We start from the raw sequence: 22282 nt of genomic DNA on the forward strand, positions 1-22282 counted from the left end.
CTCCTGGCTCCCAATCCTTTCACTTTATCATGCAAATAATCATGCACTTACTTGTGGTAATATAGTTCTTTATATCAATTTGCCCTTTAAAATGTTATTCACATTTTATTATAAATTCCAGGTAAGTTTTACTATATATAAAAAACAAACATCATCCCTCTTCACATGCTTCTAAAGGACTGGAGTATACGAGGACACTGTTAAACTCAAATTATAGACTGGAAGAGGCAGAATAAAAAATGCTACCACTGCTTAACTTAGAAGTGGATTGTACTCCAAGTTTGGCAGTTTGTAAAGTAATCCCACACAGAATGTTATGTTTGTTGAATAATAAATACTGATTTCCAGGCCTGCCCATAAAATTTAACTTAACCCATAAAGTGGTAGAGAAATATTACTAGTATATTGTTATTCTTTTTAAATGCACATTACCAGTCAGTATAACGTAAGAGTAGGGAGATAGCCACAAAAAGCTAATAATCAGGACTTTAACAGCAATGGCAAAACTAGTTATAATGTGATTGTTTTAAGACAGAAATCTATGAAAAAATATTTGTGCCAACTAGAAAATCTTCTAAAGACTATACTAGCTTTTTCAAACAGGTACATGGTGTTTTACTTAACCAGATGTCTATGTCCAAAAAAGATTAATACGTACAAAATGGTATAAACACTCATACCAACATATATATTGTGTGCAGTATCACAATACATTAAAAATACACACACATATATGGTAGCACATACATATTACATATTAAATATATGAGAATAGTTCAATTCCCATTTCAATGGATGTAATGTAAAAGTGCTATCAGTCTCACATCTGAAAAGAATCAAAACTGTGCCTCAATCCAGTATATGAGACCAAATGGGCAACACCTGCCCAAAAGCAAAGATGAGAAGGCAGGAAGGGATAGGAAAGCTGGACGAACGGACACTGGGAATCTGGGGCGGAAAGGGGGAGAGTGCTGATACAATGCTGATACAATGCAGGCATTGCAACCAATGTCACAAAACAATCTGTGTATAAATTTTTGAATGAGAAACTAATTTGCACTATAAACTTTCACCTAAAGCACAATAAAATTTAAAAAAAACATAAACGCTATATGGTACCTATAATTTATATTTCCTAGATTTCTCCTGTGCTGTCCAACACGGCAGCCACTTGCTGCCAGTGCTCAGTTAAATTTAAATTAAATAAAATTTAAAATTCAGTTCCTCAGTTGCCTAGCTCATTTCCCACGATCAATGGCTACATGTGGCTAGAGGCTATCATACTGGACAGCAGAAATAGAAATTTCCATTACAGCAGAAAGTTTTACTGGATAGCATGCTGTAATGTAGACAAATCATTTTTTCCTCTATAATTACAAATTTCTTCTCATAAAATTACAATCATTTCCCCCTGCACTTGAAGCACTTTTTATAAACTTGCTAATCTACGCTGGTGATAATCATTCTTTTTAAAAAGAGAAGAGTCAACATGAAAGTGCTCACCATAAGAAGGAACTATGCTGTGTGCTTTAATTCAATATCTCATTTACTGCATATGAACCCTGTGAAGTAGAGTCAAGTCCACAACCCCTATCGGAAACCTATTATTTCGGAATTCACAAGTTTTCAGATTTTAAAAAGTTAATACCACTCATAAAGCATATGCTATAAGGATAAATGAAGATTATAAACAGCCACACATCAATTAAGGAGTGGTTCTGCCATCAAATTAGTTCAGAACAGGTATTTCCATCTTTTAGTATAATAATTTGTAACTACACTGGAATTTTAGAATCAAAGATCTGTGAATGTTTATATATTTTTCCTCATATAACTAAGGATTTTTGTCACAAAATTACTCAAATGACTCCGTCTCCCTAAATTTCAAGAATTCATTTTGAAGAGTGAGCAAGATGTTTTTCTCCCTGGTAATCATATATTCCATCCCTAGAATGGAAGTCTTAGTTACCTTCTTTTCCAGAGAAAATTAATAGTGATATTTAAGTACAAATTCCAAATTGTATTTTGCCCTTTTTATAAAATGACACATTTGTTTTAATGCAGGCAACAAATTCAGTTGAATCTACCAACTTAAAATATTACTTCACTTCTAAAAGAAAACAAGTATAACCAACTTTGAGTTACATCAAAAAAAAAAAAACTCATTGTCATCGAGTTAATTCCGACTCATAGCGACCCTATACGACACAGCAGTACTGCCCCACAGGGTTTCCAAGGCTTTACAAAACAGACTGCCACATCTTTCTGCCAGAGAGTGGCTGGTGCTTTCAAACCGCCGACCTTTCGGTTAGCAGCTGACTGCTTAACCACTGTGCCACCAGGGCTTTTACATACAGTCTCAGTTTCAAGAAAGACTATGACCAGTTTTACATTACAATTTGAAAATTTTCCTCAGTATTATTAAAACCAGAGTCTATCTTAAACTATCCCAAACAGGTGCATTTCACAGAAAGTACAAGGATAACTTTATCCACATATTTCAGTGTACATTAAATACAGAAACTAAAATCAAGTATTTAATAATGATAAAATATAAAATTAGGAGACTTAAATATTCAACCACAATATGGCCAAGTTTATATACAGAATTTTATATCATAAATATGGGTTCAATAAGGAGTATATGATTTCTGTGAAAAAAATATACTTTGTCTTGATTACTGATTTGTCCTTGCTTAAAAATATTTGGTGGTTAGATTTAAGAAACGGAAATCAATGCTATGATAATATTAATGACAACTTAATCTAATACTTCTAGTAAAAATTAGACCTCATTACTAATGAGTTACTAACTGAACAATTATCTTAGTTTTCACATTATAACTTCATTACAGCACACTAGTCACATAATAAAAGTTAATTTATAAACTAAATTTTCTAAAATAAAAATAAAAATTTTATTGACTGAAATGTACTTTAGCATAATCGTCAAGAGCAAGAACTTTGCAATGAGACGTCCTGGTTTAAATCCAGGTTTTGCCACTGACTATTTAGGTAATTTTTGGTGAGTTACTTAACGTTTCTGTGTCACTCTCCTTGTCTTTATCACCCGTCAACTTGTACAGCAACCGTGATTGCTACATGATCCAGTGAACTACCTTTAGTGTTAATGTTTGTCGTTCTTAGGTGCCATCAAGTTGATTTTGACTCATAGCGAACTCCTGTGACAGAACAGAACTGCCCCATAGGATTTTCTAAGCAGTAATCTTCACGGAAGGAGTCCTGGCGTACAGTGATTTAAGTGCTCGGCTGCTAACCAAAAGGTCGTTGTTTTTAACCCACCAGTCGTTCAACAGGAGTCCATACAGACTACAGCCTTGGAAACCCTATGAGGCAGTTCTACTCTGTTCTACAGGGCCAATATGAGTCAAAATCAACTTGACGGCAATGGGTTTTTGGGTTTTAATCTTTACAGGTGCAGAACCACTAGGTAGATTCGAATCATCAATCTTTAGATTAGCAGCTGAGCCCCTAACTGTTGAGCCACCAGGCCTCCTGATTTTCTCATCTTTAAAAGGGAATTACAGTATCTACCTCATAGGGTTGTTGTGAGGATTAAATGAAATGATGTGGAACTACTCCACAGAGTGCCTGGGACGTGGTATGTTCTATGTAAGCATTTGCTATTACTGATATTATTAAAGCACCTTTAAAATTATAACACATCTATATTAGCACTTTTTACTGTTAGGAATTTCTCTTTTCTCCAGTTTCCTGAATAACTTAAATACACTAGGGAAATATTTGAAGAAACCTTAAGTCACTTTAATAACTATCTACTAATAATTCAAATATTTACATATTAAGTCTCTTTAAAGACAGATTAAGGTGAGAATAAAACCAGGAATATATTCTTTCACAGTTCCTAACTTCATAATACTAAATGACAGTCAGTGATACCGTGTTACATATACAACAATGCCCTCGTCTAGCGCAGCAAGGATCAAATGTATATTGATTCTAATCTCATACAACTGAAATACATACATACATGCATACAATTTCACTTTCTAATTTACAGTTGCTTGCGTTTAATAACTTAAAAATGAAAACTCTCTGGACCCTTCTAGTACATGTTATTCAAAGAGCTGTAATAAGGAACATATAGCAAATTTACTCAGTTATATGACAGCTGCTATCATCCCCAGCCCACTATCAATTGTTTAACTACCAATCCTTTAGTTTAAAATCTGTAGAAGCATTTCCTAATGGTTCACTGGTGGTATTTACCACCTAAATTTAAAATACAGTAAGTTCCTCAAGGTCAAGATCTAACAGTAGAACAGACCAGCTGCCAGTTCTATTTCTTAATAACAGATTATGACCATTTCATTGTGCTTGACAACTAGATACCTTCCAGTGAAAACGTTCCCTGGAAATGAAACTACAATATTGTTACTGATTTAGAGAGCAGGGAGTCAAGAAAAAATAGCTCATTAGTAGTGAATGGGTGTGGAAGACCAGTAGCAGTAGAGGATTGAAATGCGGCAATACAAACAGGCTAGGAACTGTGAAACAGCAGCAGTAAAATAGGGATTCACAGAATGAAATTTCTGCAACACAAACACAGAGACTTAAGTCTGCACTTTCTCTTTTGAAGTAAGCGCATATGCAAGGATCAAATGTATATTAGTTTAACTTTATACAATCAAAAACCTGCCAATTTTATACAAATAAAAAATAGTGATAAATTTAAAAGGGACACCCCCAATTCTGGCCCTATTTCTCTGTTCTATAAAGCACTTCACAAGGAGAAAAAATACCTTCAGACCATAAATGATGAATGTAACTATTAGGAGTGGCCTCTCTATGAGGTCTGAAATAGAAGGAAAATGTATATTTCTTCCAGAGTTGTAGCCAAAAACAACTTCTGCATTCTGAATCCAGCTTAGGCACATCGGTTGAGAAGATGTTTGCGAAAGTATTTAATACGAAAGTGCTGAATTTAGCTTTTATTTTTTCTCAGTTTTCCTAAATGGCCTGCAGTCCATCAAATTCACTAAGTAGAACCTCTCCTAAGTATAAATGACAAAAGGAAATACCACTCTACATCTTTCTTCTTACAGACAGCAGTTTCTACAGATCAAGAGTCATCAAACTTTTTCTGTAAAGGGCCAGATAGTAAATATTTGGGCCATATGGTCTCTCTCACAAATACTCAACTGCCGTGTAGCATGAAAGCAGCCACAAGCAACAGGTAAATGATTGGGCATGGCTGTGGACCAATAAAACTCTGTTTAAAAAACTGGCAGTGAGCCTATTGAGCCCATGGCCATAGTTTGCTGACCCCTGCTATCCATCACCTGTTTTTTTACCTACTTACAAATATATCATTTTAAAAATACCACGACATTTGAAATATGATGCCTGGGATTTGCTTTGAAATACTTCATATAAAAGAAAAGTAGATCATAAGGAGAAAGGTTAAATATGGTTATTGTTAGAGCTGGATAATGGATAGAGTTCATTTTACTATTCTCTTTAAATTTTGAGAGTTCGAAAAATTTCCAAATTAAAAATCTGGGAATCTATGACCTAAATGTTTTCATTTTTGTTTGAAGTATGTTCACCAAGCAACTACCGGGTATACGCTCAAACTCATTTTACCTTTGAAAACACAGTCATCACACAGTAGCTATCAATATACATAGTCATCACATACAAAGCTATCGATATACACCCTCAAGAGGAAGACACCTAAGCCTTCAACAGAAACAGAAAGCTGCCTGATAAGTCAGGAATAATGTATCCAGAGGAAAAGAGGAATTCTACTGTGTTGGTCCCCTTCTGCAGATAATTGTCTCCTGAACCAATAATAAAGGAAAACTAGTGTGCACCAGCAGACAGTAGTTCTAATAAATATGCTACCTTCCATCGAATCAAGATGTGCAATCTCACTCGATGCAAGAAGACAGAAACCAACCAGAACAGGGCCATAGGGAAGAAATCTTATTAATACTGTACAATTTCTCAAAGCCCGAGTGAATGTGTTTTAAAGGTTCTCAACATTTTCCCGGTGTATGAAATATAGTGATTTTGAATATTATCAAAACTAAATTAGGCTCATAGGATTACAACATTTGAGAAAAACTGAGAACTCCTCTGTGAAAACATTTCAACTAGCCAAGCATATAATCAATTTCAAAATTTTCTAAAACTAAAACAGTAATAAGCGATCCATGACACAGACTTGGGCAGATATTAGAGCAAAAACGTTTATGCGATTATTCATTCTACCTTTTATAAAGATGAACCAATATTCACTTTTATCAATTCATTACCACTGTAGCATTTTTAACTAATTTTGTTTCTTCTGCATAGCTATTTAAGATGTTATCAGAGACTATTTCAAATTATTTCCAAATTAAGTTTTATCAATTTTGTTATTTCTATAGTCTTTTCTTCAACAAGCATAAATTTAAAATAGAAATGAGATGCAGAAAACATACTTACATCATACTCTGCAATTCGACTGCAAAGCTTACAGACTTCCCTGTACTTCTTCCACTACTTGAAGTAGCAGTGGACACTGGGCTAGCTGCCGTATTATTCATCTAAACAAAAAACAGAAATAAAGCTTACAAAATGTATTTTAAATACAAATAAATACATGAAAAAAGCAAAAGCAGTTATAAACTCCTTCAAAAAGTATAAAAAAATTTAAATTTCTGATCATTTGTTTTATGTAAAACTGATTTATTTATACTTAGAGCTCTCTATTAAAATAAAATTTTAATAGACAAAATGAAATGATTTGGAGGATGGTGCAGGACCGGGCAGTGTTTCATTTTGTTGTACATAGGGTCGCTATAAGTCAGAACTGACTCGGCAGCACCTAACAACATTAAAACGAAACAGTAAAGTAGAAAAAAACTGCTTAGTCAGTTAGGGTACCAAACACTCACGTGAGTGATAAACATTTCAGTACCTATTTTGCAGTAAGGAACAGAAGAAAAATACTCATTAAAATATTTTAATAGAGCTTTGATTTTCAAAATCTGTTCTAGGGAGCCCTAAGGTTCACTGAAGATACTTGAGGGAGGTCCCACTGGCCCCCAAACACACACACCCCCAGTTTCATCTAGAACACCAGAACGACTCAGATTTTTCTCTTATAGACTGGGGTTCCAAGTAAGATTCCAATTAAAGAGTTCACCACTGTAAAAGGCAAAATTGGAAAACGACAGCATAACCTAATTCCCATTTTAACCAAAGCCTAAAATACAAATAAAAATAGAAATAAAGTCGATTAGTGGGTCAAAAGTAAGCACTGTGATGTTTCATAATCTTATGAATAAGTAACTCAATTTAAAACATAACATTTCCCAATAAAATTAAACTGATGCATAATGTGAAAACAAGATGTCAGTCCTACTGTATACCATTTTATTTAATGCATGTGGCAGTCCCACAAACTATTACATAGTAAGTGCTCAATAAATGTTATTTTATGTTTATATAAACTTTACAAAACCATAATTTTCCTTAAAATAAAAATACTTTGCAAATTCTAAAGAAGAATGTAATTTAGAACTAGGATATGATAAAATAAAGCTGTACTGAGAACTTCTAAGGAAGTACAAAAAACTAATTTAAGAGGGCAAGTTCTGGAGTCAGATTGCCTTGTAGTAGCTCTGCTACTTTACTAGGACCTTGGGCAAGTTATTTAACTTCTGTGCCTCAGCTTCCTATCTATAAAACGGGAATGATAATATTACCTTCTCAGGGTTGTTACCAGGATTAAATGAATTAATATATATAGTTTTCAAAACAGTACTTGGCACACAGTAAACACTCAATAAATGTTAGCTATTATTATAAACAGAAAGATGTTAAGAATTCTCCCTTTTTAATTTGCTAAAAGCTTTTATATGATAAATTTAGATTATATTTCACAATCACAAGAGTTTAAATAACTTGAATATTTTCACTAAAAGATCTCAAAGCAATTCAACATTAGGTAGCTTCCTTTTAAGTTCAATTTTCACTATTAACATCCTACTGCTACTAGTCAGCAACCCCGGTGGCGTAGTGGTTAAGAGCTACAGCTGCTAACCAAAACGCTGGCAGTTCGAATCCACCAGGCGCTCCTTGGAAACCCTATGGGGCAGTGGGGCAATTCTACTATGTCCTATAGGGTTGCTATTAGTCGGAATCAATGGCAACAGGTTACGGGCTACTAGCCATCCTAGCTTGAAGTCTCCATCATCTTTGATTCCTTCTCTTGTACTCTAAAATTTGGAAAAGGCCAAGTAAATTCTACTTTATGTTCTCACATCCTTCCCCTCTCCCTCTTGTTCTACTGCTATGGCCCCTCGCTCTCTTCGTATCTCAGTTCACTCGACATATTGCTGCCAATTTTACCTTCCTAATACATCCCTCTAATCTGACTACTCCTGTAGAGAATGGAGGCCAAATGAATACAGGGAACCTGAACGGAAGTCACTCACTAAGGGCTAGGATGGAAGGGTTGGGCTCCATGAAAGAAGGCTGAAAAAAAGCCACCACGGACCACTGCCTGAATGTAGGCCTTATATAAAGATTTTGAGAAGGCCGGACAAAGATCTAGAACAAGCAGCAGACTACCTGGGTGACTAGGTCTGCAATATCCCGATATCCCTCTGTGGCAGGAGCAACTAGCTGCCCACAAAGACTCTGCTTCTGGTCTGAGGACCCTAATGGCCAGGCCAAAACTGTTAGACAGAGAGTGCAAGAGCAGAGAAAAAAAAGTCCCCCCTCAAATTGAGCCTAAAAACCAAAATTCAAAAACACATAAAGAACCTAATGCTAAGGAACCCAAGGTTGAGAAGGGACAGTGTTGGCATGTCGTGGGGTTGTTAACCATTGTCATAAAATATGTGTACTGTTTAATGAGAAACTTTGTTCTGTAAACCTTCATCTAAAGTACAATAAAAAAAAAAAGACTGAAAAAAAAAAAAAAAAACTGAAAGGAAGCTTTGCAAAAAAAAAAGAACCTAATGCTAAGATTCCAAGGAAGAATCCTGATCAAGAAGGGGAAAATACAGAACAGAATTTCAAATTCTCATAGACTCCAGACTTTCTGGAGCCATGGAGGGTGGATGAACCGCTGAAACTACTGCCCTGAGATAATCTATAAACCTTGAACAAAAATATTCCCAAAGTCATCTTAAAAACAATAGTGTAGCTTAGCTAGTAAAAAAGGCCTGCCTTGAGCATTATGTTCTTTTAAGAACTATCTATATGGGATCAAATTAGAAAACCAACTCGAAAGATTGAAAGAACTTAGGGGACAGTGAGTTTATGTTAATGAAGGAGGAACAACTCAGAAAAGGAGGGTGAGAATGGTTGCACAACTTGATGAAGGTAATCAATGTTGTTATATGGGACATGTAGAAACTGTGGAATTGGTATATGTTTTGCTGTGTATATTCTCAACAACAACAAAATAAATAAAATCTGGGAAAATATTTTAAAAAAAGAACCTAATGCTATGAAAGACTATCACTTTTCTTAAGTCTAAATTTGTCCTATTTTTCCCCAAAGACTTTTAGAATAAGTATTGTGTTCTACAAATGGTAAAGGAGTAAAAACATTACCATTTTAAACTCAGGCAAAAAAAAGAAAAAAATCAACCAGTCCAAGACTAGGGGAAAAAGACAGGAAACCAAGGACTTCCAGTCCCTGTAGTCCTGCAGAATCCAGAAAAAGTGCTAAAAAAAAGGAATCTGGATTTCTCAAGGACCACAGAAAAGGCTTTCTCTGTTGTCGCAACAGTAAGACTGACAGAGGCTTCCTGGAGAAAATGTTAAACTCAAAAGATGAGGAGACATTGCTAGCCCTTTTCATTTTGCAAATCCAGACAGCCTGCTTTAACTCTCTCACCAGGAGACATTTCAGAAAGTAAATTCATAATAAAACCACAGCTTTCTTCAGTTGTTCTCCTAGTACAAATGTTTCACATCAAGAGTATTTTACTCGTAAGAGGAAAAAGGTCCCAATCCCAGTTTACTATAACCACGATCATCCTTTCACAGTCAAGTTATTTAATTTTTAAATCAAACAGGTGAACAGCATTTTTCTTGACATGATGAGCTGATAGCTCATTAGACTCTTTAAAATAATTATTTCCCTTGCCCACATTTTGTTTGATGATTTAGATAATTAACTTCTTTAGACATTAACTTCTTTACACATAAAAGTCGTATCATTCCAATGCTTTATTTCCTTTCTTCCAGACATTTAAAAAAAAAAAAGTCGGTTAAAAGCAGAAGCACTCAAGTCAATTTTCTCTAATAAATACAGTTAACATGGAACTGAAAACCTACTGTAATCTTCTCAATGGGTTAATGTCCTGCAGTTGTTTTAGCTTTCAATCGAAATGCAGCTGTTTGCCATATTTTGCAAAATGAATTCAGATGTGCAGATTGGAACCCAGATTATTTCAACATGCCACAGTTTAAATGTGAACCTGAAGAATAAGTTCATTTCTGATTAATACTATTAAAAACTTATTAAGCCAATAGCCGATACTATGTCACATCTGTAAAACTGTTTCAGAAAGAAAAGTATGACATTTACATTTTAATTTAAAACAATAGAATTTAACTATGTACCCCTTCCTTCAGAAAACACTACTACAAAAATAAATTTAATTGTATTAAAGTTATAAATCACAAAAAGTTAATTAAACAAAAATATAATGAACATGTTGCTGAGTTTTCTACTTGGACTCCATTATTTTTGATGACTAAATGTCCAAAGAAAAAAATACCATGAAACATTCTTTATCTTAAAAGATCTGAAAACTTTATTACTAGTTACTAGTAATAGCACCCTCAAAATAACAAAATCTGTATTGTAAAATCCATTGGTCTACCCATTTATTAAAAGACAGTGGGATTTTATCTCATTTCTATTATATCATGGATTTTATCTCATTTCTATTATATCATGGTTGATGAAAATTAATTCAGACCTATGTACTGAGTCAGACCATCTACATAGTGTCCCAATTCTAATCTTCATAACCTGAACATCCCACATAACAGACACAGAAAACTGTTATAATCAGAACATTTTCATCTTCATAAAACTCCAAAGGCAGGAAGCAATTATGGTTAAGCCAACACTATTATACACTGTATTTTAGTTATAAGAAAACTCAAATTACATCATGATCTCAATTTCTCCTGCTGTGAAAAATAATACCAAATGGTCATTCTAGCACTGAGAATGCCAAAAAATAAAAACTTAAAGTGTACAAAATTCTAAACATCTATACCTAACTTTTAGAATAGCACAATGATAATGCCAGTATATTAATATATGCCCCATTTCAGTAGACTTTGAAAGATATAAAACTATTCAATCAACTATCTGCTGAGAGAAGTAATACGAATAATCCAAAGAACAGATGATTCACATACAATTTATGTTTTTAAATCAATAGCAATTTTTCTGAAACCCTTACTAATTATATGCTTCATAACTAAGAAAGAATCATTTTTATTCACTTAAAAAAACCAAACCAAACTCGTTATTAAGTCGGTTCCAACTCATAGCAACCCTATAAGATGGAGGAGAACTGCCCGATAGGGTTTCCAAGGCTATAAATCTTTACGGAAGCAGAATGCCACATCTTTCTCCTGAGAAGCAACTGGTGGTTTCGAACTGCTGACCTTTCAGTCAGCAGCCGAGCACTTTAACCACTGTACCACCAGGACTCCTTTTTATTCACTTACCACGTATCAACTAAGTTCAGAGGAAACAGCACTGTATATAAACCAGCTGTCAAGTCAATTCCCACACATGTCAACCCCATGTGTGTCAGGAGAACTATGCTCCATGGAGTTTTCAATGGCTGATTTTTTGGAAATCTATCACCAGCCCTTTCTTCTGAGGTGCCTCTGGGTGAACTAGAACCCTCAATCTTTTGGTCAGCAGCCGAAAGCATAAACTATTTACAACAGCCAGGGACTCCTAGCACTATACATACTGTAGTACAATTGCCTATATCCTCATCTTCAGACAGCTAACTCCTTAAGAATGGTGACATTTTTTATCTGTAATTTTGGTACCTAATATACTGGCTGACATAGCTGATGTTCAGTAAATGCTGGCTAAATAAGCAAATGACTGAATGCCGTAACAAAGAATACAAAGATAAAACACCTATATCCCTGCCATTTACTAGCTCATAATCTAGTGACATTAACAGACATACCCAGTGGAGTCAGTTTACAGATTATGCACAGGACATTATGAGAACAGAGGAAAGAACATTAAAACCAGCCAATTATTATGGGAAAACTGTACTGAGATTTAAATGTTACAATCTTAAAAGAATAAAAAAAATAAACGACATATTTAACTGCAGTTAAAAAAAAAAAATAAGTGAACAGCAAATCCAAACTGCCCATACCTCACTGAGTTGTTAAAATGAAATATGAACAGAAGTGAAAGTACTTTAAAAATTATCAAGCACCACAGCACAAGAGTAACGTATGATCTAAGAAAATATTCTGCCTTACCATTCACTGAGTGATTACCTTTCTTAAAGCTACAACAGAAAGGTACTTCCTAGCCAAGGTCACAGTTTAATTTTGTAACATGGATAAGAAGCTATAGATATTTATAAGGAATACCTAGTGATCAAAATGACAAGTTATTAGCTACAAGTAGGAAGAGAACCACATTTTAATATAATTACCAAGGACTTCATATTCATAGGCAGAACAACTCTTCTAATATACTATTTCCTGGTATATTTCCTCCCTGCTTCTCTGTCCAACAACACCCTCAATTCTGTAAGAGCAACTCTAATCCTCAGTCATGTAAGGCTCCTTCCTCCCTGCCTACATCCAGGCACTCTGGTCCCAGCGGTTTTTCTTTAAAAAAGAGCAATTCTAAATCAATCATTCCTTTTTAATCTCATCTTAATCAATATCCTTACTACAATACCTTTTAAACTCACCCTCCAGCTTTCTAATTCTGCACATTACCTCCACAATAAGCATCCTAAACACTTGTGACTTCTCTGCTCAAAAGCCTCTGCCTAGGGAACAAAACCTGTCTAAAATTAGTTCCACTTGACCTCTCTACCTTCCTTTTCTACAGTAGTCAAATCAAACATTCAGTATCCCCCAAACCACCCCATTCTCTGTTGGATCTTGACCCCTAGAATTCTTCCTGTTTACAATACCTTTTGTATCCTCCCCACCTACCCAAATCCTACTGGTTAGAAGAGCGCAACCTAAGCTCAACATCCCCAAGAAGCCTTCCCAGATATGCAACCACAAGGAATTCTCCTTTCTCTGATGTCTAATTATTTTAGTTTAATAGCAACCATCTACCCTGGGTGGCACAAACAGTTAAGTGCGCGACTACCAGCAGAGAGGTTGGTGGTTTTAACTCACCCAGATGTGCCTTTGGAAGACAGGCATGGTGATCTACTTCTGAAAGGTCACAGCCTTGAAAACCCTATGAAGCATAGTTCTACTCTGCACACATGGGGTCACCATGAGTCACAATCAACTCGATGACAACTAGCAAGGACAGCAACCCTTCCCTCCCGGACTACTGGCAGGTGATCGTACCTCCTACTTCACAGAGAAATAGCCATTACTGTATTTTTATGCAAATGACGTACACCTTCTACGTTTGTTTGCCAACCACGCCATCCTCTTCCCCACCCCACACCCCACCCCGCCGAGGTATTTTATAAAAGCCACTATGTCAGTTTTTTGGCACATGCTGCTGTAAAAAAAGTAGCATAGCACGCTTATGAAAATACCTCGTAGGGGGAGGGTGCAATTGGCAAACAAACGTAGAAGGCGTGCATTATTTGTATAAAAATACGGTATTTAGTAACTCCCTCCACTCTCCTCTACCAAAGCCACTGTATCCTCTCTTTATTCTCTCTTACAATAAGGGCACCCTCTTACTTAAAGCCGATGCTCCATCTGTGCTTCGGATTATTCATTTATAACTATTTATTGGGCACCAATACAGGACAAACACTGTCCTAAGAGTTAGGCATATAGTAGTGACTAAGCCAGACAAAAAGAAATGGGGATTATAACGCAGGAGACAAGCATATAAACGTAATTTCAGGTAGTGACTGTTATGAAAAAATTAAACAAGTTGATTTCAAATAGGAGGTGACATTTAATATATGATCTGAACAAAGTCCAGGAAGGAGCTCTGGAGAGAACTTGAAAGCAGAAAGAACAGCAAGTACAAAGATCCTGAGGCCAGTGTGGCTACAATGAAGTGAGCAAAGAGAAACAAGCAGTAGGAGGTAAGAACTGAAAAAGTGGCAAGAGTCCAGATCATATAGAGCCTTGTAGGCCACAGGGGGTTAAATTTTAGTTGAATGTAATGTGAAGCTATTAGAGAATTCTGAAAAGGGAAGTGACTTAAAATGTTTTAGGTTCTTCAAAGATAACTCTGGCTGCTATGAGAATATACTAAAAAGAAGCTAAGGGGACAAGTAACGAGATCATTTAAGAAGTTACCAAAATTGAACAGACAAGAGATGACAGTGGCTTGAATTAGTGTAACAAGCGGAGATGAGAGGTGGTGAAATTTCTGGAATGTATTTTGAAGGTAGAGCTGATTTAAGGAGGCCTGGTGGTGCAGCGATTAAAGCGTTCTGCTGCTAACCAAAAGGTCAGCAGTTCGAATCCACCAGCCACTCCACAAGAGAAAGATGTGGCAGTCTGCTTCGGTAAAGATTTATAGCCTTGGAAACGCTATGGGGCAGTTCTACTCTGTCCTTTAGGGTCGCTGAGTCAGAATCGACTCCACGGCAATGGGTTTGGTTTTTGGTTTGGTGGCACAAACAGCTAAGTGCTCAACTGCTAACCAAAAGGTTCACAGTTCAAACCCACCTAGAAACTCCACAGGAAAAAGATCTGGCAATCTGTTCCCATAAGAATTACATCTTAGAAAACCCTATAGGGCAATTCTACTCTGTCACACAGGGTCACTATGGGTCAAAAATCAACGTGACAGAACCTAACAACAACAGAGCTAACCTGCTGATGGATTAGACATGGGCTATGAGAGAACAGCAATCAAGGATGACTGTTTGGGGCCTGAGGAACTAGTTGAATGGTGGTGCCACTTACTGAGATCAGGAAAGTGGAAAGGGGGAAAAAAAAACAAGAGCTTAGTTTGGGCCATGTTAACTTTAAGACATCTATTAGACATTCAAGTGGAGATGAAAACCTGTAGAAGCTTTTTGACAGCTGATGTTGAGGCAGAAAATTGAAATTAAAGTCAGGGTCATAGGGTTTTTGTTAAGAAATATAAATAACCAGTATAGAACCTGGTACTAAGGATCAGCTAATCTCTCAAGCTCAGTTTCTCTGTCAGGAGTAATTTCTGCCTGCCTCACACGGGTGTTATGAAGAATACACTGCCTACCACATAATGACACTCAAAAAAATATATTTGAAAAGAACATCAGAACGTCTTATAAACTACGAAAATTTCCTTTCCTTCTCTCCATAGGTAGGTAGGTAGGCAGACAGAAACTTCACATTTACATATCCTCTTTAAGTACATGAGCAATTTTTTTTTTAAAACTTATAAACGTAAGAGCTCCTTGGCATATTGCTCAGAGACACACGAAGTTCTATTATCGTATTTTTTTTTTCCTGTAGCCTCAGTTTAATGTAGGTTTCTATTTCATGTGCTTTTATAGTCAGTATTCTCTTAAGGAAATATTTTAAAAAAAAGAAAAAAAAAAAACTTTATTCTTTGCAAATGGTCTCCAAAGTACACTGCAAATGTTCACTCCAGATCATCCTAAAACGCACAACATCCAAACCCTAACAAAGCTTATTTTTAAAATATTAAAACACTGTTACTTTTACATAAAATAACTGAATAAATAGTCATTTATAACTTTTCATGTATGTGCAAAATTTTGGAATCAATTGTACTTCTAAAAGTAAGAAGTAAGGTCCTTCACAAGGATGTCAAAAAAGAAAAAAAGCAGGAGGTAGGACCAAATGCCCTATGAAATCTCTTAATTATCAAGATTCTATCCCAGTCTGCATTCACATTTTAGAAATATTAAACCTTATGAAAATTTTATATTAAACATAAACAAGTTAATAAAATATCTGATATGGTTAAAACAGTTTATGGGATTAAAAAAGAAACAGATTTACTGTAGGCATGTAAAAAATAGATTGACTTTTGTATAAGCATTTCAGAGTTCATAAGGGTCTTTCACCTATTATCTCACTTTTTCACAATCACCCTACAAAGCCAAGTACTTCCCCTCTACCAACGAGGAAGCTAAGAGTAAAAATAATGGTTGAAGGCCACCAATCTAACAAACAGGCTTTGATCTCAGGTAGCTGACAACCTGAATATTCAATCTATCTAGTTATATATTTTCACCAAAATTCACCAACCCTCTCCCATTTTAGTGCCTTAGTTTCTTCATCTCCTTCTAACACACTAAAATAATGTGGAATTATTGAGGAGTTATAGTTCTCAGGGGACTTATGTTGTCATTATCTTGGAGACTGATGACTTTAAAGTTTAGGAATTCTTTGTTTAAAAGGAGATCTTGAACGCTGACAGAAAACTAAGAGACAAAAGCGTAACTATGCAAATTGGCAGGAGGGGGGGCCAAAGACATCTAAGCAGGTTTTAACTACAGTTTGAAAAAAATCACTAATTTCCTCCAAATCCCTCATTTTTCAGGTGAGGAAACTGAAGTCCAGAGAGGTTTCTTGAACTGCCCAAGGACACATCACTATTTAGTGATACAGCTGGGACTAAAACTGAGGTCCCCTGACTCCTGGTCCAGAGTTCTTTCTACCACACCACGAGGAACATTCAAATAAAAGTGTATCTTAATTAACCCACAAGATCTCCACAATGTGTTTGTCATACTGAACTTTGTTGTGCTAGATCTGCTCATGCTGAACCACAGTGTAGCACAAACAGCTGGGCTCTGGAGTTCAAATACAGGCTCTAATACTTACCATGTGACCTTGGGCAAGTCACGTCACCTCCCTGCCTCAATTCTCTCATTTTTAAAATGGAGATTTAAAAGATTCCTCTCATACGTTAGATGAAATAACATGTACAGCACTTCAGACAGTGCCTGTTACAATAGAAAGCACTCAGTTCATGTTTAACAATGATGATGATGATGAACAGGACCAAAAGTATAACTACTTAAAAACGCATCACAAAGGATTATCATTAAATATTTTGTATATTCTCAAAGAAAAAACATTATGATTAGGAACGGTCTTTTAAAGACTCAAAGACAAATTACATGAATAAAGTGAAATTTTCAGGATTCAGTCATACAACCTCTACAGCACTTAAAATAGTAAAAGCACACGCTTCAAGATTTTTTAGGTAATTTATATTTGTACAGTATTTTACAGTTTATAAAGTACATTTACATAAATTATTTCAATTTACGTTCCTGTGAATTCAGTGAATATAATGCTTTTTCAGTACCTATCACATACTATATGTCAGACAGCATGCTACTTTCATACTCATTACCTTACTTAACTTTCAATATCCATTGTACTTTCAGAGCGGTATTATCAGAGGCAGCAGTATACTGCAAAAAACCCTAATAGACCCATTCCTGAAATTAACAGCCTCATCAGTATCACCTGTTAAATGGGTATGATCTGTTTGGATAACTAAATGAGATACAGTATTTAGTACAGTGGATGGAACACATCAAGTGCCCAAGAAAATGTTGGGAACTCCTTATCTGTAGTGTGGAGTTGTTGTCTGTAGAGAATATATTGTAACCAGATCAATAAAGCACCGTTACTGTCATCTTTAAAATATATTTGTCAAAGAGGACAGACTTTGGTGATAGTGCTTATTATACTCTACTTCCACTGGTATATAAATTAAAACATACAACAATTTTATAAAGATTTGGGGTCAGTCTTTACTGAAGGTAGTAAATAGACAAGGATTCCTGATGGCGCAGTGGTTAAGTGCTCAGCTCCTAACCAAAAGGCTGGCGGTTCTAACCCACCAGCCACTCTGCAGGAGAAAGATCTAGCAATCTGTTTCCATAAAGATTATAGCCTTGGAAACCCTATGGAGCAGTTCTACTCTGTCCTATAGGGTTGCTATGAGTCAGAATCGACTCAATGGCACACAGTAGACAGACGAGGCAAAACCACTTAAAAACAAAGATGTTTGTAAAGATAAGACAATTTGTAAATGTAATTCTCATTTCATGCCCACCAACAATCCTATGAAGAGGTGGAATGAGGTTAGCTCCTGGTCCCATTTTACTGGTGAGGAAGCTGAGGCTCAGAAAAGTTAAATATCTTAACCAAAATCCCGAAGAGAGAATATGGCAGAAAAAGGACAAAACCTTGGTTTTCAGAATTAGTTTTACGTGCTCTCTGCACCTACCTACAATGCATCTCAGAAAATTAATAGCTCTTCTAGAGCTATTATTTAATAAACATAAGGCTATTGTAGCTAATATTTATCAAGTATTTCTGCAATATCAAGGCAGACAAGGGAAATCTCAGCTTCCCTTCCCTGGTCAGTTCAGACCCTAGCCGTTCCACTCAGCCCTTTCTCTCTCATCCCCATTCACCAGGGGCCAGGCCAGGCGATACCAGTTCCTTCTCTATTTCTTAGGTCTGATAATCCAATGGAACAACTCACAACTACAGGGAAAGGGCTATCTTTAATCTAGAAGGGAAAAGGATACAAACACAACGAGGAGATCCGGAGGGGTCTTGGCTCAAGGCTTCCACGTCCCCAGGGGACAGACTTACCTTCCAAAAGCAGACTGTTCAGCCCTTCCAACCTAGAAGCTCCAGTGAGCCTCCATCCTCCAAGGCCTTTATTAGCCTCACCACATGGCCTCCTGAGGCTTAGTCAGCATCAGTTCCCAGGTGATCCTTCTTAGCCCGGGTAGTCCCCCACTAAGGGTGTGGTCCTGCTCGCAGGAACCAGGACCAAAGACCGAATTGTTTACTGCAAGGGGTTCCGCACCTCATTACTTCTTGTGTGCTGTGCTGTTCCCAACACATCATGTGGTTACTTCATTTAACCCACATGAATCTAGAAGTAGGACCTATTACTATCTTCATTTTATAAATGAGGAAACAGCCTTCATAGAAAGGTTAAATAACTTGCCCCAAATCACATGATTAGAAAGAATCAGAGTGAGGACTCAAACCAAGTGTGTTTAACTCCCAATTAAATATTGTAACCACGACAGTATAAATTCAATTAATACAACAATGCATTTGGTGGAATTAATTCTCTTTATTATTTGTGTGAACTATAAGCAAAATCCTTCTTTGACATTCTAATACATAATAAACAGATTTCTGACTGATTTAATTCCTCAACCTCACCATAAAATAAAATGGCTGTTATTTTCAACAAGAATACTTGATCTTTGAATATGACAGGCAAGGCCTAATTTTTTCTGCAGCCTCCTACACCCAAAGGTCATTTTTTTAAGACCAAAAATTAATCTGCCCAAGGTATCTATACAGTTATAAAGAGAAAGAAAACCCTGGTGGCGTAGTGGTTAAGAGCCATATGGCTGCTAGCCAAAATGTCGGCAGTTTGAATCCACCAGGCACTCCTTGGAAACTCTACGGGGCAGTTCTACTCTGTCCTATAGGGTCGCTATGAGTCGGAATCGACTCAACGGCAACGGGTTTGTTTGTTTTAATAAAGAGAAAAGCAAGTACTTTTAAATTACAGGTGGCTTAAATGGACAAGTCACTTACTGGCCTTATTCCAGGTGTCTCATCTATTACTTAGACACAAAAGCATTAACTTTGTCACTACTTGAAAGCAAGTACACTTCTGGGATTGCAATACTGTTAACCTTCCTAAATGTTATGATAATCATGTATAGCTGTATGTTACATTTCAACAAACCTAAAACTAGAGTGATCACACTATTTACTATATGACCCCAAATGGGGACATTTTTGATCTGGGATTAAATCACAACTGTCCCAGAAAAATTGAGGCATAGTGTCACCCTGTATAAGAGCAACCTGTTACAATTTGTATGTTATGGACTATTCTATGTATATGACTTAATTCATGAGTTTTAAGTTCTTGTTCCAGATTTGATGACTACCTTCAGCCTTGAGACCAAGGGCACCATTTTATAGACATCAGGCCAGCTAAAAATAAAGTTTAAAAAATTCTATTTTCAAACTTAACTTTATAAACACTTGCTTGAAAAGGAAAAACAGATCCATATATTTCAAAGAACGTAAATCTTGTGAAACACTATTCAACAAATTTCAGACTTAGATCTCCTCAAAAGTTTTGAATACTGACAACCACAAAATTACTTCCAAATTGGCCCAGTGCCTGAAGGTTGCCATATAATTTATCAAATTGCTTTATTGTACAAAAAGTTTGGTAAAAAAAAGCACTATCTTTCAAATGGAAAAAAAAATTCAAGAATAAAAGAATTGAAAAGTTTTCACTGAAAATTAATCAAAGTGATAAAGGATAGTGGAAACCATGACCACAATACAGTACAGTAATGATTAAAGAAAACTTCAGTTAGTATTGTTCTAGCTCTCCAACCGGATCTGGTATTAGCTGTACAACTTAGGAATCAAAAGAATGTTGTGCTTTAATTTGGCAAGCTGTAAAGTACTAACAGACTCATGTTTTGAGCTGCAGAATTTGAATGAGGCATTATTTGAATATTAATTATGATTCCCTAAGGCAATAAATGTTCCACGAGCTGGCTTCTCCGATTCAAACCCCACCAAATCAAGAACTGGAAGGAGTCGCATAGTAGTTTAGATTATATATCTACCCTGTCCGATACGGTAGCCACTAGCTACATGGGCTATTTAAATTTAAATTATAATTAAAAACCAGGTTGCTCAGTCACAGTAGCCACCTTTCAAATGCTCAAGAGCAACATGCGGACACTAGTTACTATACTAGACAGCACAGTTTATTGAACATTTCCATCATGGCGGAAAGTTCTACTGGACACTGCGCCTTAGGCCTAGGCACACTTTGCTTGAATATCCCCACAGACAAGAAATTTGCAATAGCACAAAGAAGTGCATTCTATATTTGCAAAGTAGCTTTACAAAACTGTTTCTCACATTCGGTCAAATCTAGTCTATCTAGAACATTCACTAGAATTCTATCAATCTGTCTTCAATTGAATCTTCAAGTAAATCTCTGTAGTCCTAATTTAATCCCTTTTCCAAGGTTCTGCTCCTCATGTATACGAAAACCCCAAACCCACCTCTTCCAAATAAATACTCATTTCTTTGGAAGGAAATAGTTTAAAGTTTCCATCAACCTCATGGAAATAGGCTAATTTGTCCACGGATACAATAATCATATATATGTCCCCACAACTTCACTCTCACTTGTCAGACTAAGTCTCCTGATTTTTAATTTATAAAATAACATTCTGAACTTCTTAAAACCTAGCGACCAAAATTAATTGCAGCTAGCAGTGCCTGGCGCTGTTCGAAGCGTTAAATGTGTATTATATCATATAATCCTCATAATTCTGAGTTAGGCTATTAAGATCCCCGTTTTACAGACCAGAACACCGAGGCAAAAATGGTAATTAATTTCCGCAAGGTCACAGCCGTGGGCTCTCCCAGGTAGAACAGAGTCGATCTTTTCCTTTTTCTTGACACTACACTTCTACTTACTACCTACCTTACAAATTTTAAGCAACAACTTCCTTCTATAAGGATTCTTCCTACCACTACCTAGATGACTCAAGACGCTTCTCTTAGCACAAACCACCAACACCCGGGAGCTCATCTGCCCAGCTCCCCTCGCCCCACGCCCACCCGCCAACTGGGAGGAGTCAACAGTCAATTCCTCACTCCGCGGAGAAACTGAGCGCCAAGCCGAGCCTGCGCCACACACGACCATCCTCCCCTCCAACCCTCCACTGTAAACGCCAATTACTCCCGGGCGGCCGCCCTCCAGCCGGGGCGTGGCCGGCGCGGGGATCGCGGTGCGGCGGGAAAGGGCCCAGAGACGCGAGGCTAGCGGCGCAGCGCCCTTCCCCGTTCCATGCCTTTTCCCGAGCCCGCCTCCCATCGCCCCCCACACCCTCTACAACCTCTGCTTTAAGAACAGTTGTAGGCACGGCTGCGGGTCCCGCGTGGAGAATGTGGGGTAGAGAAGATGCAGTTTCTGCTGCTGCGGCCCCGGACACGCTTGGAAAGGGGCGGCGTAGGAGGGGGGGAGAGTGTTGACAGGGAAAAGGTGA

The 22282-nt window shown here is 36.7% G+C and overlaps 1 protein-coding gene across 4 annotated transcripts in view; it reads right to left on the reverse strand.

The window, feature by feature from the left end:
• The window catches only part of SUPT3H (SPT3 homolog, SAGA and STAGA complex component), a 542602-nt gene extending 520320 nt beyond the window's left edge, over window positions 1-22282 (reverse strand). For 3 of the 4 annotated variants that reach the window (XM_023734241.1, XM_023734239.1, XM_023734243.1), the window contains exons 1-2: window positions 22133-22282; window positions 6475-6575 (exon numbers count right to left, since the gene is read on the reverse strand). In XM_023734241.1, coding sequence (XP_023590009.1) covers window positions 6475-6575 — 101 coding nt within the window. In that variant the 5' untranslated portion in view covers window positions 22133-22282. Of the gene's footprint in view, window positions 1-6474; window positions 6576-10328; window positions 11614-22132 lie in introns of those variants that run through there. The other variant, XM_023734240.1, reaches the window with a different exon arrangement.

Source organism: Trichechus manatus, unplaced genomic scaffold (assembly GCF_000243295.1).
Source record: "Trichechus manatus latirostris isolate Lorelei unplaced genomic scaffold, TriManLat1.0 scaffold00065, whole genome shotgun sequence".
NCBI lineage: Eukaryota > Metazoa > Chordata > Mammalia > Sirenia > Trichechidae > Trichechus > Trichechus manatus.